Genomic DNA, 14,251 nt, shown 5'->3' with positions numbered 1-14,251 from the left:
TTATTAATAATAATAATGTTATATGGTACACAAACATTTCACAGATATTTTATTTTATAGGCTATAGCCATGAATCAACCATTTTGTTTTTAGTTTTTTTAAATATTCAATGGTTATTAGACATTGTCATGTTAATTTTGTGTGATATTTTAGTGATACGTAATATTTTATTCTTTCTTTCTTTTTTCTTTTTTAACAAGGTTGTTCTAAGAATTGATAAGTACTGTCATATTAATCAGTGAGATGGAGGTGTAGTATATAACATTACTCCTAGTGAGATGAAGGTGTATTATAAGCACTCTCATAATAATGGTTCTCTCATTATTAGCTTCTCATTAGAAATTGAAAATAGACATGCATGTAACATATCCCACAAAAGTGCTAGCGGAGCATCACATGGTATTATTAGGTTATTTTGATATTATTTATAACCCCAAAAAATGCACTAGCTATTCACTATTACTCTAAAAAGATCAATTACTCTTGAGCACTACTCATCCAATGCATGAATAACTTTTTGAAGTGTTGAAAGATAAATATTCAGATAATTCAAAAGAGATATGATTTTCTACATAAATGTTATATACCATATTTTTATTCCACAAGTACTCCAAAATGTTTAAATGGCAATCCCATCAAACCATTGAATTTTTTTTAATTTTTAATTTTTGATCTAAGAGTTAATTAGAATTGTCACATATGCATGGTAGCATTACTCATTTTTTACGATAACTAATCCAATGATTGATTCATTGAGACTGTCATATCAGCGATGTGAAATAATACTACTCTAAATCAATAACCAAATTTGGCCAGTGATGATCCTAACTCCCAAGGCTGACACCTATAAGGAAACCAATAATAAGCAACGCTATCAAATCAATAATTCTCGTCTACTTTAAAGTACAATCTTAATTTTTATAGCAACACTGTCATAATCTACAGTTATAACTATAAAGGCTACACAAAAAAGAAAGTGTAACAAATGAGAGTGAGAGATTATACACAAAATCATAAACCAAGATCATAAGGAAAAATTCAATTCAAAGTTTCCAGGAAACAGCAAAATCAACCAATTATCGCCAAATGTGTTTCTATCTAGGCGTGATGGTTGGGACGACTCCACTATCAAGGTTGCTGCCTGATAAATCCATCGACACAAAAGGATTCTTCACATTGGAGGATGATGATGGCGGAGTCATATCCTTTACAACATCGGCGACCATGGGATCTGCCTTTCTGATGTCAGAATCGGGCATCATAACCCATATATTTTCAAGTTCTCGGACCACCTCCGCCATTGAAGGCCGTGCATCTGTCTCATCTTGGCAACACTTGAGGGCCAAACTCAAGAATTTCACCACACAGTCAGAAGGATAAGAACCCATTCGCCCATCAATAATCCCAAAGATCATACCAGATTGATGCGCAACATTAACCTGAAATGGATGACAAAATTTCAGCCAATGTATAAAGAATATATGAATAATATGACAAAGTGATCTTAAAATGTTATAAAGATATTGGCTGCATGCAAAGAGTTCCTATTTTGGCTCATCTTAATGGGAGGCGAGCTCCTGCTGAATTCAAGGCAAACAAGTCCATGAGGTTTTACCTCTCTAACAATGTTTTTGCCATGTGAGATTGGTTGCATCCCAGTGAGGAGTTCTAGAAATACAACACCAAGACTATAAACATCACTTTTGTCGGTCAATTGATGAGTTAAGAAGTATTCCGGATCTAGGTAACCCTGCAAGGTTAACATAAAGAATTACATCAGTTACTTGCATCTCCTAAAACATACTGTTAGGTCCATTTCATGGAGTCTGAGTTTCATTTCTTTTATTTTAAAAATAGAAAGAAAAAAAAATTGTATATATATATATATTCTTTTAGGCAATATCAGGTATAAGAGTCTTACAGGAGTCCCCTTCACAACAGTTGACACATGAGCAGGCACAACCCCTTCAATAGGAACTGGGGCAAGTCGTGAAAGTCCAAAATCAGCAACTTTTGCCGTATAGTTAGAGTCCAATAATATGTTGCTAGCCTTGATATCTCGATGAAATATCGGAGGATTAGCTTCTGTATGTAAGTAGAGGATGCCCTTAGCTGATCCCAGGGAAATTCCCAATCTCATATCAAAACTCATAGGTTCTTTAGACTTGGCTGTATTATTGCATACATAAACCACCAGTACACTCATTAGAAAGGAATGTAGAAATTGGGGAAGGAAGTGTACTGTGGAAAAGTATAGATCACAGTTTTTTATTTGCATTCATATGCAATGAAGAACACTCAGAAAAAAAAAAATCTACAGTGAGATCAATAAAAGGAAAAACTTAAAGGATTAGTAGGAGGTGTACCAGAAAGCTGATCCCTTAGAGTACCATTTGGCATAAACTCATAAACCAACATCTGCACGCACAACGTTACTCACATGAAGCTTTTCTCACGCAAAATTTCCAAGATAAAAGTCAGCAATAAAGAGCAAGAAAAACCGATCCTTGGCATGAAAGTCAAATTATTTTGCAGGAGAAAAGTACTGCTCATAAAAATAAATAAATAAAAAAAAGGAAACGAAGAACTGTATTCTCCCAAGTTCATTGTGAAAGGAGGCATTTAAGTTTTTATGCAATTTTAGAATCAAATAATCCTTAATTTATGAAGAACTATATGCTTTTTCATTATTAATAAACCAATCTGCGCCTCATATGTAATGTCTTTAGATTGAGTTTGATTTCTTCTATTGCTCGCTATTATTCAAAGCAGATATACATATGTGGTATTACATCTGCAATTTTCTTGCTCTTACAGCATTCATAATCTTTGGTCTTTATGGAAGCAACTTCCTAAGTTGATAGGAACCATCTCTTCATCTATTAAGCAATAAGATTGATGAATAATCCAATCTTCTATTTATTTTCCTTTTCCATATATTGAATTAGGATAAGAAAAAGCACCTGTTCACCTTCTTCATCACAATATCCAATCAAAGACACTAGGTTTCGATGATGTAACCTTGACAACAGTTCTATCTCTGTTAAGAACTCCTTTTCACCTTGTAAGGATCCCTCTTGTGCACGTTTTATAGCCACAACTGTACCATCAGCCAGAATGCCTTTATAAACCTTTCCATACCCTCCTTGGCCAACCTGAGTCGAGATGTTAAAATTGTTTGTAGCAAGAGCCATTTCTCCATAAGTGAAATCTTTCACACCATCAATTTTCATTGAGGCCCTAGACACTGCACATTAGGTCCAATGTTAATAATGAAAGGCATAGTGATAAATGTTACATATAAAGATGATGTGCGTATGTTTTTAAAAATAAGCAATGCCATTATGCTGTCTATCTTCCCATTCATACTTCCAAATTTTGAGATATTTCAGATAGAAGCGCTTAATCATTGTACAAAATAATATAAAGCATTTAGACATCTTTTGTTTTTGACTGTTAAAGTGTTGATTAAATTATTAAATTTACCTCTTCCTATTAGTTTAAGCTTTTAGGACAAATGGTGATTTAGCATGTTATTAGAGTCAAAGGTCCTAAACTCTGTCAAATCATCCCCATTTAAATTAATTATTTCACGTGTTGGGCATCACCTATTAAAAGAGAGTTTGAGCCCCCACGTGAGGGAGAGTGTTAAAGTGTTTGATTAAATGATTAAATTTACCTATTCCTATTAGTTTAAGCTTTTGGGACAAATCGTAATTTAACGTTGACCAATAACTAAAAACTAAAACATTAAAATCTATAGCGATATCATGATCAAGACACTCAATTAGCTGAGAGAGCTTGAAGCCTAGAAGACATTTGGCCAAGCTTCACTTAAAATTTGGCTGGCTGAGCTTGTTCACAGATTGTAGGCTGAATTTAGGTTTAAAATGAGCTCAGGATGTGCTCAAGTCAGCTGAATTTAGCCTAGTTCAAATTATCAGAAAATTGTATTTTATATGTGTGTGCATATATATGCATATATATATATAGCATCCTATAAGTCAACAATGTTAACATAGTGGATAACTGGTTGTTCTTCAACTTAGAGATGGGTTGTGCTAATATGCAACCCAAGTCTTATGGAACTTTTCATTGAACTCTCTCATCTTTCCATGATGTTTTCATACACAGGCCTGTCAAACTTGGCTGAAACTAGCCCAACAGCATTAGCTCAGATAGGGCTGAGATATTGACCATTTGGGGCCAGCTGAGGCCTTTGTACCTCGGGCTGAGCTTGTCCCAATCAACAGGCCTAATCAGAATATAGAATAGAAACAATTACAAGCACCGTGAAAAATCATGACACATCTCTCTAAATGTCCTAAAATCATAAACATAAGATACTCACAACGACGTCTTTTCGAAACTGCATGGTGCTTCTTGGTATGCTTTCTCAGTATCAGAAGAGAAACAATTGCAGACAATGTAACTGCACCTGCAATGGTCCCCAATATTATGCCAGCCAATGCGCCTTTGCTTAAAGTAGACCCAGGAGATTTGGCAACCACTGTGACATTATTGAAAAGTATGAGCATACATAAAATCAAAACAATCAACAATATCTATCTCATATATGAATACATGCAAGAAAGTAAGATATAACTGAGGCATAGTTCATCTATGTGCAGGATCAAGTCATAAGTGCCATATGGTTTGAATTTGAAGTTGCCTTCTTGGTCAATATAAAACACAACTTAATATTCCAGAAAATTAAAAATCATCTTGAACTGAGCATTGCGGTCATTCACTTGTGAGCTGGATCATGGTAGTGCAACTGTATCTGTTATACCACTTAACATAGCATCACTGAACTGCCTAGATCAAGCCTATCTTCAACAATTATTTGGCAGCACAAGAAAAGGCTAACTCCGTTTAAATGTTCCATGCACAGACACATGCCACTTGTTACTCAGGGTGACAAGAAAAGGAAAGCTTTATACATACACAAACACCAGTATGCACACCACAATAACAGAGAATAATGCCACATGCCTAAGTTTATGTATCAAGTATAAAGGATTTCAAGGTATACGTTAAAAAAATTAGAGATAAAAGTTGTAGATCCTTCAACTGGTAAATAAGCATTAATTCTAACTTCAACAAAGCTCTGTCGCAAACTACATTAGATAAGGTTTCGAGACAAACCATCTATATAAACGGACGATAGAGTGAAGTTCATAAGTTCGTAAGGTCCAAATAGGTCACTATCAGGAATACTCCATGTTGTGAATTTGTCCATGATTCGCCGAACCTCCCTCCGATTGAAGGTAAATGAATTGTTGATATCAAATGCATCTGGAAAGAGCTTCAAGAACATTCTCAGTCGAGGTCCACTTTCCCATGCAAATGTATCAAGATACAGCTGATAAGGTAATATCTCAAGACCAGATGTCATGTACTGCTCAAACATATTTACGTACGGACGAAAATCTGAGAATCCAGGACTTTTCAATCGATATCCAACAAACAGAGGGGCAGCACATGAACAATTTTGAGGAGATGTAGGGGGATGTTCATAAGGGGGTGGGCATCCTGGACAGTTCAAAGCGTCATTTGTTGGTCCCTGACCGTTATATCGATCCTCACTTTCAGATCCACAATACAGGGTTTGGTTGGCTAGGTTGGTGTTTGAGCAAAAGGGGTTCCCTTGAAGCCTGGAAATAAACAATGAAAACGTGTGACCTTATCATTATATCAATGTGCTATGTCTGTTACACCTCACAAACAAAAATTGAAAAGAGCACGTCCAGACTCTTTTACCAAGTAGTCACATTATTTTGAAGATGCATTCCATTACACTTGAAGTTCTATAAGAAAAATTGGAACATATAAATTGGGGAGCAAGTATAGAACCAAACCAGACAGAGACATTCTGAGGTAGATCAGTGCTGCCTGTAATATTCACAAAACCATTATTCTGCAATTCCCTGCAATATCAAAGTGCCACAAACCAGAGCTTAGAAGATTGAAAGCCTTGCACACAAAAAAGAGTCAGTGTCAACCCGGTCTTACACTATAAGGCTTTCCGTCGAGTTCAAAGTCTTATTTTGCCAAATGGTGGAGGGAATGGAGCCATTCAATGAATTGTTCGCAATTGACCTGCAATGGAGAATAATTTTCCAAATAAAGCCATTTATAGTATTAACCGTTTAAGACAGTGGTCGATATTAACTAGTCATTGGAAACTTGAAGTTAGATAAATTTGAAGCAATTTACAGTAGCATTGAACCCTGGAAATATAACACAATATGATGAAAGAGTATGTGGGAGACTCACAGTATCTGAAGACGAGAAAGACTTGAAAAGTTGTCGGGAATTGGTCCACTAAGATTGTTGTTGGATAAATAGCTGAGCATATTATTCAAATAGTAGATTTCAAAATTCAAGGGAAGTGCTGATGTAAATTATCTTTGAAAACTGAGAGACGTCCACTTAGCTGACATGTCATTCAGGAGATGGAGAATCTTACATAGCCGTGATATTCTTAGCGAGCCTATTCGCAGGTATGGATCCACTTAGCTGATTTGAACTGAGGTCTCTGAAATTTATACAAAATAAAATATTTATGAAAAAAAAGTATGCGTATCTAGCGAAATTGTCTTTGAAAAAATAAAGAGAAATTTCTTTATAAAAAGGAAAACAAAATACAGCAACTTACAAATAATAAAGGTTTGGTATTTGGCTCAAATCAGGAATTGGTCCTTGCAAGCTGCAGTTCCTAAGGCTCCTGACAAAGTCAACCAAAACACAAATATTCAATCTTCACATGGACATGTGAATACGCGTACTTCTTGGCTGCCATCTCACAAGGATATAAAGCTTCTAGGAACATGAAAGGTTTGTGATAGTTGATTAAGATAGCATTGCCTCTTTAAGACTCGAACAGATTACATTAAGTGATGTGAAATATTACATTAAGATAGCATTGCCTCTTCCTTTTCAATTGATATTTGACCAATTTATACGTTGTTCTTGACAATATAGCTTCTTCTGTCATTACTTCAAGGCTAGCAACTTGCTCTGCCTTTACGTTGAAACCTAGCAACAGAAATTGAATAATAATATGCACTTACAACTTCAGCAACTTAGACATCTTGCTATAAGAAGTTGGAATTGAAGTCCCATCAAAGTTATTGTTATCAAGTTGACTGCAAAAAGAAATAAAAACAAAAGCATTAAGAAACTTGACAAGAGTATTTACGTAACATTACAGTGTAGGAAAAGGAAAATTTAGAAATTATTAACTTGTTAGAGATAAGCAAAAGACAACAATTCGTTTATTTTAAATATCATGGCATTTACATGATAAACATAAATGTATTATGTTCCATGAAAGCAGAAACCATACAGTATAAGTAAATTTGGCAGTTCGGAGAAGTTTGCTGGAAGAGACCCTGATAAATTGTTATTATCAAGAAGGCTGCACATGCAGAGTTGACGATAGTCACGAATCTCAGAGATTGTTCTGATATATGACTGATTATAAAATATATAAGAATGTGACTAATTACTGACTTACAAGTGAACAAGATTCGGTAATCTGGATAGCTCAGGTGGGATCTGCCCGCTAATCGAATTGTTGTTCATGTGACTGTTCACAAGAGGCAAAAGAGAAAAAAGAAAACAAAAGTACAAAAAAAAAAAAAAAAGGAGAAGTAAAAGGGTTAATCATTGTAGAATTGATTTTAGACAATATAACATCAAAAACACACTCACAAGTGCTTTGTTAGGCTCAGGTATTGAAATGATGTGGGTATTGGTCCTGATATGTGGTTCTGGTCAATTTGTATTCTGTCCAACTTTGGAAGATGACCTAGCTCTTCAGGTAAGGGACCTGTTAATTGGTTTCCATTCAGAAGCCTGAAAACACGAAATATTACATATGGAATTAGAGACAAAGAAAATTTGCTGCAGCTCTACAATATCAAAATACCAAGTATTCAGAACAATGCCAACATATAAAGTAAATTACTTCACACACAAGGAACAACACCTATATAATTTACAATCAAACGCTTTAAAATGCATGAACAAGTCACATTTCTTCATTTTTTAATGGTATAAGCATGTAATCATCTGATAAAAATATTGGCTATCCAATCTATCCAACAGAAAAAACTGGTCAACTTACAAAAGTAGCAAAGATTTGATATTGCCTATCTCCTTTGGTATACTCCCACTTATTTTGTTCCACATAAAGTCCCTTCAACAGAACAGGTAGAGAAAAATATGTATCAGTAGGATAAAGTAAATCAAATGCCATCACAGGCTGGAAAATAACAATGTACCAAAATATCGAGTAAAAGAGGCAACTGAAAACTTTGATGCAGATAAAGATTTTTGTCACACAAAAAGTGGCTTTTAGAAATGCTTTGCCTTACAATATTGTCATATTCAACAAGCGGCCAAGCTCCGGTGATAATTGTCCCGACAAGTTCATTCTTATTAGTTGCCTGCAGAGAAGAGATCCGAAGGAAAATTAAGCACCAATGCCAGTTCTTCAATGGAAACACCCACATGCAATTAAGGCCAAGTTTTATCAAAGTTTGATAATCTTATATTTGGACTTTTGTCTAGCATAAATAGTATATAATGCTAGGCATAATTTAACTAACGAGTCTGTAGGCAATAAATAATATAACAAATGATTAGTTCTGTACATATGAAAAGATCATGGAGACAGATTTTCAAATTCATTAAGACATGTTAGTGATATTTTCTAGCAAAATCGGGATACTTGTGGCTAATAGATTACATGCAGTCCCAACAACATGAATACAGCCACCATTTTCTTTAATCTTAAACGGACTACGGAGTTAAGGAAGTTTGTTCCCTGGCACCAACTAATATGAGTAGATATAGAAGTGGAATAATATACATCTCATCATGCAAGGGGGACAAAAGAAATAAAGAAAGAAAAATTATTTTAAGTGAAAGGAAATATGGAACATTATTCACGTCAATAATGCTTCTTGACAGAAAGAAAGGTTAAAATCATACAATCGGTCAACATGTAGATAACCATCCTCTAATGTATCATTGTGGCAGATAACCCCTGTCCAATTTGATGTACATGGGTCTCCTCGATCCCAATTACTCAGATTCTTATTTGGATCTATCAAACTTTTCCTGATGGCCCGCAATGCTGTCACTGCAAATTAATACAAATGTTAATGATGATTTCATCAACATAAACATTTAAAAAGTTCATAAGCTATGCTGGTCCTCATGTTTTTCTAATTCTACCATCAGGGTTTCCGCATTAAACGAAAGCAAAGTTATTTTATATATATATATATTGTTAGCAGAACCAAGTTTAAGCATGCACACTCCAATAATAACTACAGCTCAAACGCTGGAGGGGAAAAAAAGACATATGCATCACTACTCAAAAATTTGATATGTGCAGTAACTAGAGGATCTATCAATATTGTTAGCAGAACCAAGTTTGAGCATGCACACTCCAATAATAACTACAGCTCAAACGCTGGAGGGGAAAAAAAGACATATGCATCACTACTCAAAAGTTTGATATGTGCAGTAACTAGAGGATCACTTGCTATAGGATTCATAAATAAATAAAGCACGGCTCCATGCAGAGTGAGAGACCTCTAAACAAGCATCCCCTCAAAGAGTGTGATTGCCAAAAGAAGCATGTGAATCATAAACTAAAACAAAAAAAAAACAAAAACAAAATTCACCTTCCACGGGACTGGTAATGCCATTCCCTGCAGTGGAATTCTGTGCTCCAATAAGCAGTGAAGACCAACAAAACCATGCAGCAATAAGCAGTCCATACGTCCAAGCTCTTGACGGATACATCCAGATAGCGCACAGAACGCCAGAACACTCAAATTTCTATTAGTACCCAACACTGGGAACCAACTGTTAACAGGAAACAGGTAAAAGAACTTGAGCAATTGAATTCCAAAAATAAGAATTAATGGATTTTAACACTGGGAAATTAATAATTTACATACAAGTACATATAGCAAAAAGCTCCAATAACTATGCAACAAAATGAAGAAAAAGAAACCAACCAAACTAGGATCAAATCATGCAAATTAAGGTCGACAAGAGAGAAAAACAGAGAAACCCATAGTAGAAGAACACCTGAAAAGTTGAAATTCTATTAGAATGATGGAAGCATATACGTTATGGCTGCTGCGGTTGAATATTTAGATGGGGGCAGTTCGGGCGAGAAACAACTAGTTTGAAATTGAGTACACCTTGTGAACGGTGGTATCTTTCTGACCAGGTCGGCATTACGCATGCTTGAGAATTCGCTGCTAAATCAGACGATAGCCGTCGCTGTCGCTCAATGAATTAAAAAAACATGCGTACGAAAAAAGAAAAATATATACAAACAAGAAGATGTTTCGCTGTAGTGGTGGGCTTGGCGAGTTTGACTTTTGTAAAGAGGGTGGTTGCAGGGACTGGGAGGGTTTAAATACTCCACAATAATGGCGACAAGAAAAGCAAACCCATATTTGAAAAGGGGCTCGATTAAAACCAAAATAAAACAGTGCCATGATAATACAATCCCCGGGGGATCAAACTGAAACAAATTGAAAGTACAACAATGACAACACCTCTTGTACAAATTGGTATTTTAAGAAGCCCAATAGGATTACAGTCAAGGTAAATGAACAACAAAAAAATATTGATAATTAGACAAATGTGAACATATTAGGTGAGGACGGAGCGAAAGTAGTAGAAGAAATGTTCAATGGTTTGGTAATACACTCAAGCGTTGGCAAGACCTGGTCTGTGACTGTGACTATATATATAAATATATGAGAAGATGAGATGAGATCAAATGCAGCTTCCATGACTTTGGCAGAAATTCCTCCTCCGATTGGTCACGTTTGATTACAGTCAAGACTCAAGAGGCCGATTCGCAATTTGGCATGCAGCGTAGATTTGAGATCTACGACCACACTTTTCTTTCACATTTCGCATCCAACTTCTTTAGGTTTAGTTACCGGCCGGTTACCATACGGCTCAGATTTAAAAACATTTTAAAAAACAAATAAATAAATAAACCTTCTACATTCAATATGGCTACCGATAATGATATTTTACTAGTGTAAATAATGTCACCCGATTTAAATTGGCATTAAGTATATATTTTTATATATAATAATATTAAATTAGGACCATAAAATAGTAGAAGAAGAATACTAAACCCTAAATGTCAGTAATCTAAATAGCATGGGCTAGAATATTATGAGTGCAACTCATTTTGATGCTTTATATACTTGCTTATTCATAATAAGTCTGATCTGACCACCTAGTTGAGTTAGCTTCCGTTGCCCTAAACTCTGCAAGCTTGGTCAGCCTAATATAAACAATATCTTAGGTTTTGTTGCCGATGAACTTAGCTTAAGGTCATATCAAAGTTAGGCCTGTGTAATAACTAAACAAAGCCTCCTCCAAAGCGGTTTATAATAGACAATTACTTATACTTGTTGAAGGACAAAAACGAGTCATGCCTCTCATTATTAAAATTAGAAACTAGAACCTTCTTTATTTTGCACATGCAAACAAATTCAAAACAAAAATGAAATTTGGATCATCCAAACAAAATATCGCGTTATGACGTCATCATAGATTTTTCCCTAGTTAATGCAAGCCGACAAAACCGATATTCATTTAACTCCAGCTTCAGCATATCTCATCGCAACATTTGATTATTGTTACTATTATTATTTTTATTTATTTTGTCTTTTCTTTTAACTTGGTATTAGTGAGTAATTGAGCCACGGTAAGTTATGAATTTAGTGCAAATCCAAGTGGCCGGCTTATGGACCATGGGATTATTCTTTGCCCTGCTTATGTTAAGGTTGGAAAATCCGATCCATGTACTTTAGCCAAGCATGGATAGTTGGATATGTATGAAGATGTAGCTTTCTTTGTGAAAATTAACCTTTGACAAAACCAAAGCCACCATTGATTGTTGATCCAATCAATCGATTTTTTCCAGCGAAAAATGGGGTACCCTGCTAATGTTCTCCATCCTACGCCACACCATGGTCCCTCATCTCTGTATTTAGAAGTTATTGTGCAGATATGACACTCTACCTGCTTCTTTATATTGAAATTTAAATGGATTTGACAGTTAGCCCAAAAAAAAGTAATAATAATAATAAATAAAGAACGATATTCTTAATGGGCCTAGTTCCTTTGTCATAGACTCATAGGTCTACAAAGCCCAGTTAAAAGCTTCAATCATATTGGGCCCTTGGCTTTCCACCAATCACAACAATTTGTGTTTGCAAGTTGGATTTGAATTGTGTTGAAGTATAAGTATAAATTATAATTCGATCTATTTAGTTAGACAGGTCAAATTTCTCAACTGTAATCCGTTGATTTTATGTTGGGTTAACGGGCCGTGTCAGAAATTGTCAACACTAACTGCTGTGTGTCGGGTTCAAATTGTGTCAACATCATGGTATAAGACTGTATAGGTCAACCATAACCCAACATATTTAATTAAATAGCTAATTTCATGTCAAGTTTGCGAGTTTTATAAAAAATTACTAGGTTTAATTTGAAGCTTGCTAGTCATCAACCATTGCAAATGGAAAACGAGCTTAACATGGGGATAAAGTTGAAGAGATTTATAAAAAAAAAAAAAAAACATGGAAAAGGTGAGATGAAGTGATGAATAATTTGGAAAGCCCACCGGGCCAAGCGGGCCAACACCTTTCCGCAGGGTCAAAAAGACGCCGTCGATGCCCTACCTTGTTGCAAATGGATGTGATCTGAAATGTTACGTTTCATTCCGGTCCACGGTTTTGGCTAGTAAAGCGTGGACGTGGATGTGGACAGAGGGGACCAAACATTCTTCTCCTAAAGAGCACGGCCAGGGGGGACCAATTCACACCACAACTTGCACGTTCCAACAAAACAATGGAGTTGGAGCCTTCGCATGTGGAACCATCTCCATCCCCTCTGTCCAGCTGCATTTGCTTCCAAATTCAACAGCCCAACTTTCACCCTCGATGATGTATTTTTCTGGGCTTTTTGAGCTACAGTCGTCCGATTTCGTAAAACTAAGAGATTCCATTTTGTTTGTGATGGGAACATCATCGCCCTCACCGACAATCCATTGATAGATTAATCATTCCTATCCACTTTTGAACTTTTTAGCATTGATAAGGATTCTGGTGAATGTTTTCGATGGGGATCCCTCTTATTTCCAAAGAAGAGGAATAGGATAGGAGTATAGTAAATAATAGGATCGGAGCTCTCTGTTCTTGTTTGTTCCTCTCAGGCTCTCACATGTCTCTGCCTAAAAATAAGGGAGCATGAGAAAAATAATTTTCATTTATTCCTGTCCGAATGTTTACAAGTTGCAATTCACAACTAGAGGTGGGTTAGTGTTGGGTTAGTGTTGTGCCTTTAACATTTTCCTTCACGACTATCCTTCCTCTCTTGTGCAATCCTTTATTTTCTGACCTTTTTGGGTCCCATCATGATCCCTTTTATTTATTTCAAGCAAAGATGTATTCTATAGGCTAAATTGAATTTTATATATATATATATATATATATATATATATATTACCGCATAATAAATATGAGGAATGTTACACCTACGAAAGGATTTTATTGAAAGAATTTTACAAACTGAGATGGAACTGTGGCATAAAAAACTAAAATAAATTTGTTAGTGTCGTCTTCTTTCTCTCTCACTTTCTCTGGTTCATATTTCTATCGAGAGATAAAGAGATAAAGTGGTTATGTAGTTTTTACTCCGAGTATATTAATATACATAGTTAAATACAATTTTATTATAATTTAAAAGTCTAAGCTAATGAATTAAGATCAACTTATGTATATTAAGCACTTTATTTTCTTAATGTAGGACACAACATTCACAAATGCACTTACAACAATTTCCCTCTCACTTGTGAACACAATTCTAAATCCGAGTTGTGGGTGGAGCCACAACTCTAAACTTGACGTGTCCGGACACCAGTTTCAAGAAAGTAAGCATGGCCTTGATACAATTTGTTGGAAAATAAAGCAGTTATAAAAGTTTTTACCAAAAATACATTAATATACATAGTTGAATACGACTTTAATCCAAAAGCCTAAGTTAATGGACTAAGGTCCACTTATGCATATTAAACACTCTTTTCTTTTATGTTTTTTAATGTGGGAAATAACACTCACAAATGCACTCACGACATCCTCTCCAGAACACATCAAATTTTTTTTTTTTTTTCTCTTCTTCTCTT

General features: G+C 35.3%; 1 protein-coding gene across 4 annotated transcripts; it reads right to left on the bottom strand.

Moving 5' to 3' along the window:
• Positions 1–894: 894 nt before the first annotated feature.
• LOC132163199 (probable LRR receptor-like serine/threonine-protein kinase At1g06840) lies at positions 895–10,960 on the bottom strand. Of its 4 annotated transcripts, none has more exons than XM_059573396.1 (21): positions 10,767–10,960; positions 9,705–9,888; positions 9,004–9,154; positions 8,385–8,456; positions 8,135–8,206; positions 7,720–7,863; positions 7,523–7,594; positions 7,352–7,423; positions 7,077–7,151; positions 6,662–6,730; positions 6,473–6,541; positions 6,280–6,351; positions 6,016–6,102; positions 5,862–5,930; positions 5,149–5,657; positions 4,352–4,510; positions 2,964–3,247; positions 2,367–2,418; positions 1,922–2,169; positions 1,616–1,750; positions 895–1,439 (listed from the first exon to the last, which is right to left on the bottom strand). In XM_059573396.1, exons 2-21 carry the CDS (start codon positions 9,823–9,825, stop codon positions 1,095–1,097), a joined length of 2,877 nt encoding a protein of 958 aa, XP_059429379.1. In that variant the 5' UTR covers positions 9,826–9,888; positions 10,767–10,960; the 3' UTR covers positions 895–1,094. The 4 variants fall into 4 exon arrangements, with proteins under 4 accessions (XP_059429379.1, XP_059429377.1, XP_059429381.1 ...); XM_059573394.1 differs by lacking the exon at positions 10,767–10,960 and adding an exon at positions 10,117–10,740; XM_059573398.1 differs by lacking the exon at positions 10,767–10,960 and adding an exon at positions 10,158–10,740.
• Positions 10,961–14,251: the final 3,291 nt, after the last annotated feature.

Source organism: Corylus avellana, chromosome ca10 (assembly GCF_901000735.1).
Source record: "Corylus avellana chromosome ca10, CavTom2PMs-1.0".
NCBI lineage: Eukaryota > Viridiplantae > Streptophyta > Magnoliopsida > Fagales > Betulaceae > Corylus > Corylus avellana.
The sequence above is the reverse complement of the archived record's forward strand: the minus strand, read 5'-3'. Positions and strand labels throughout refer to the sequence as shown.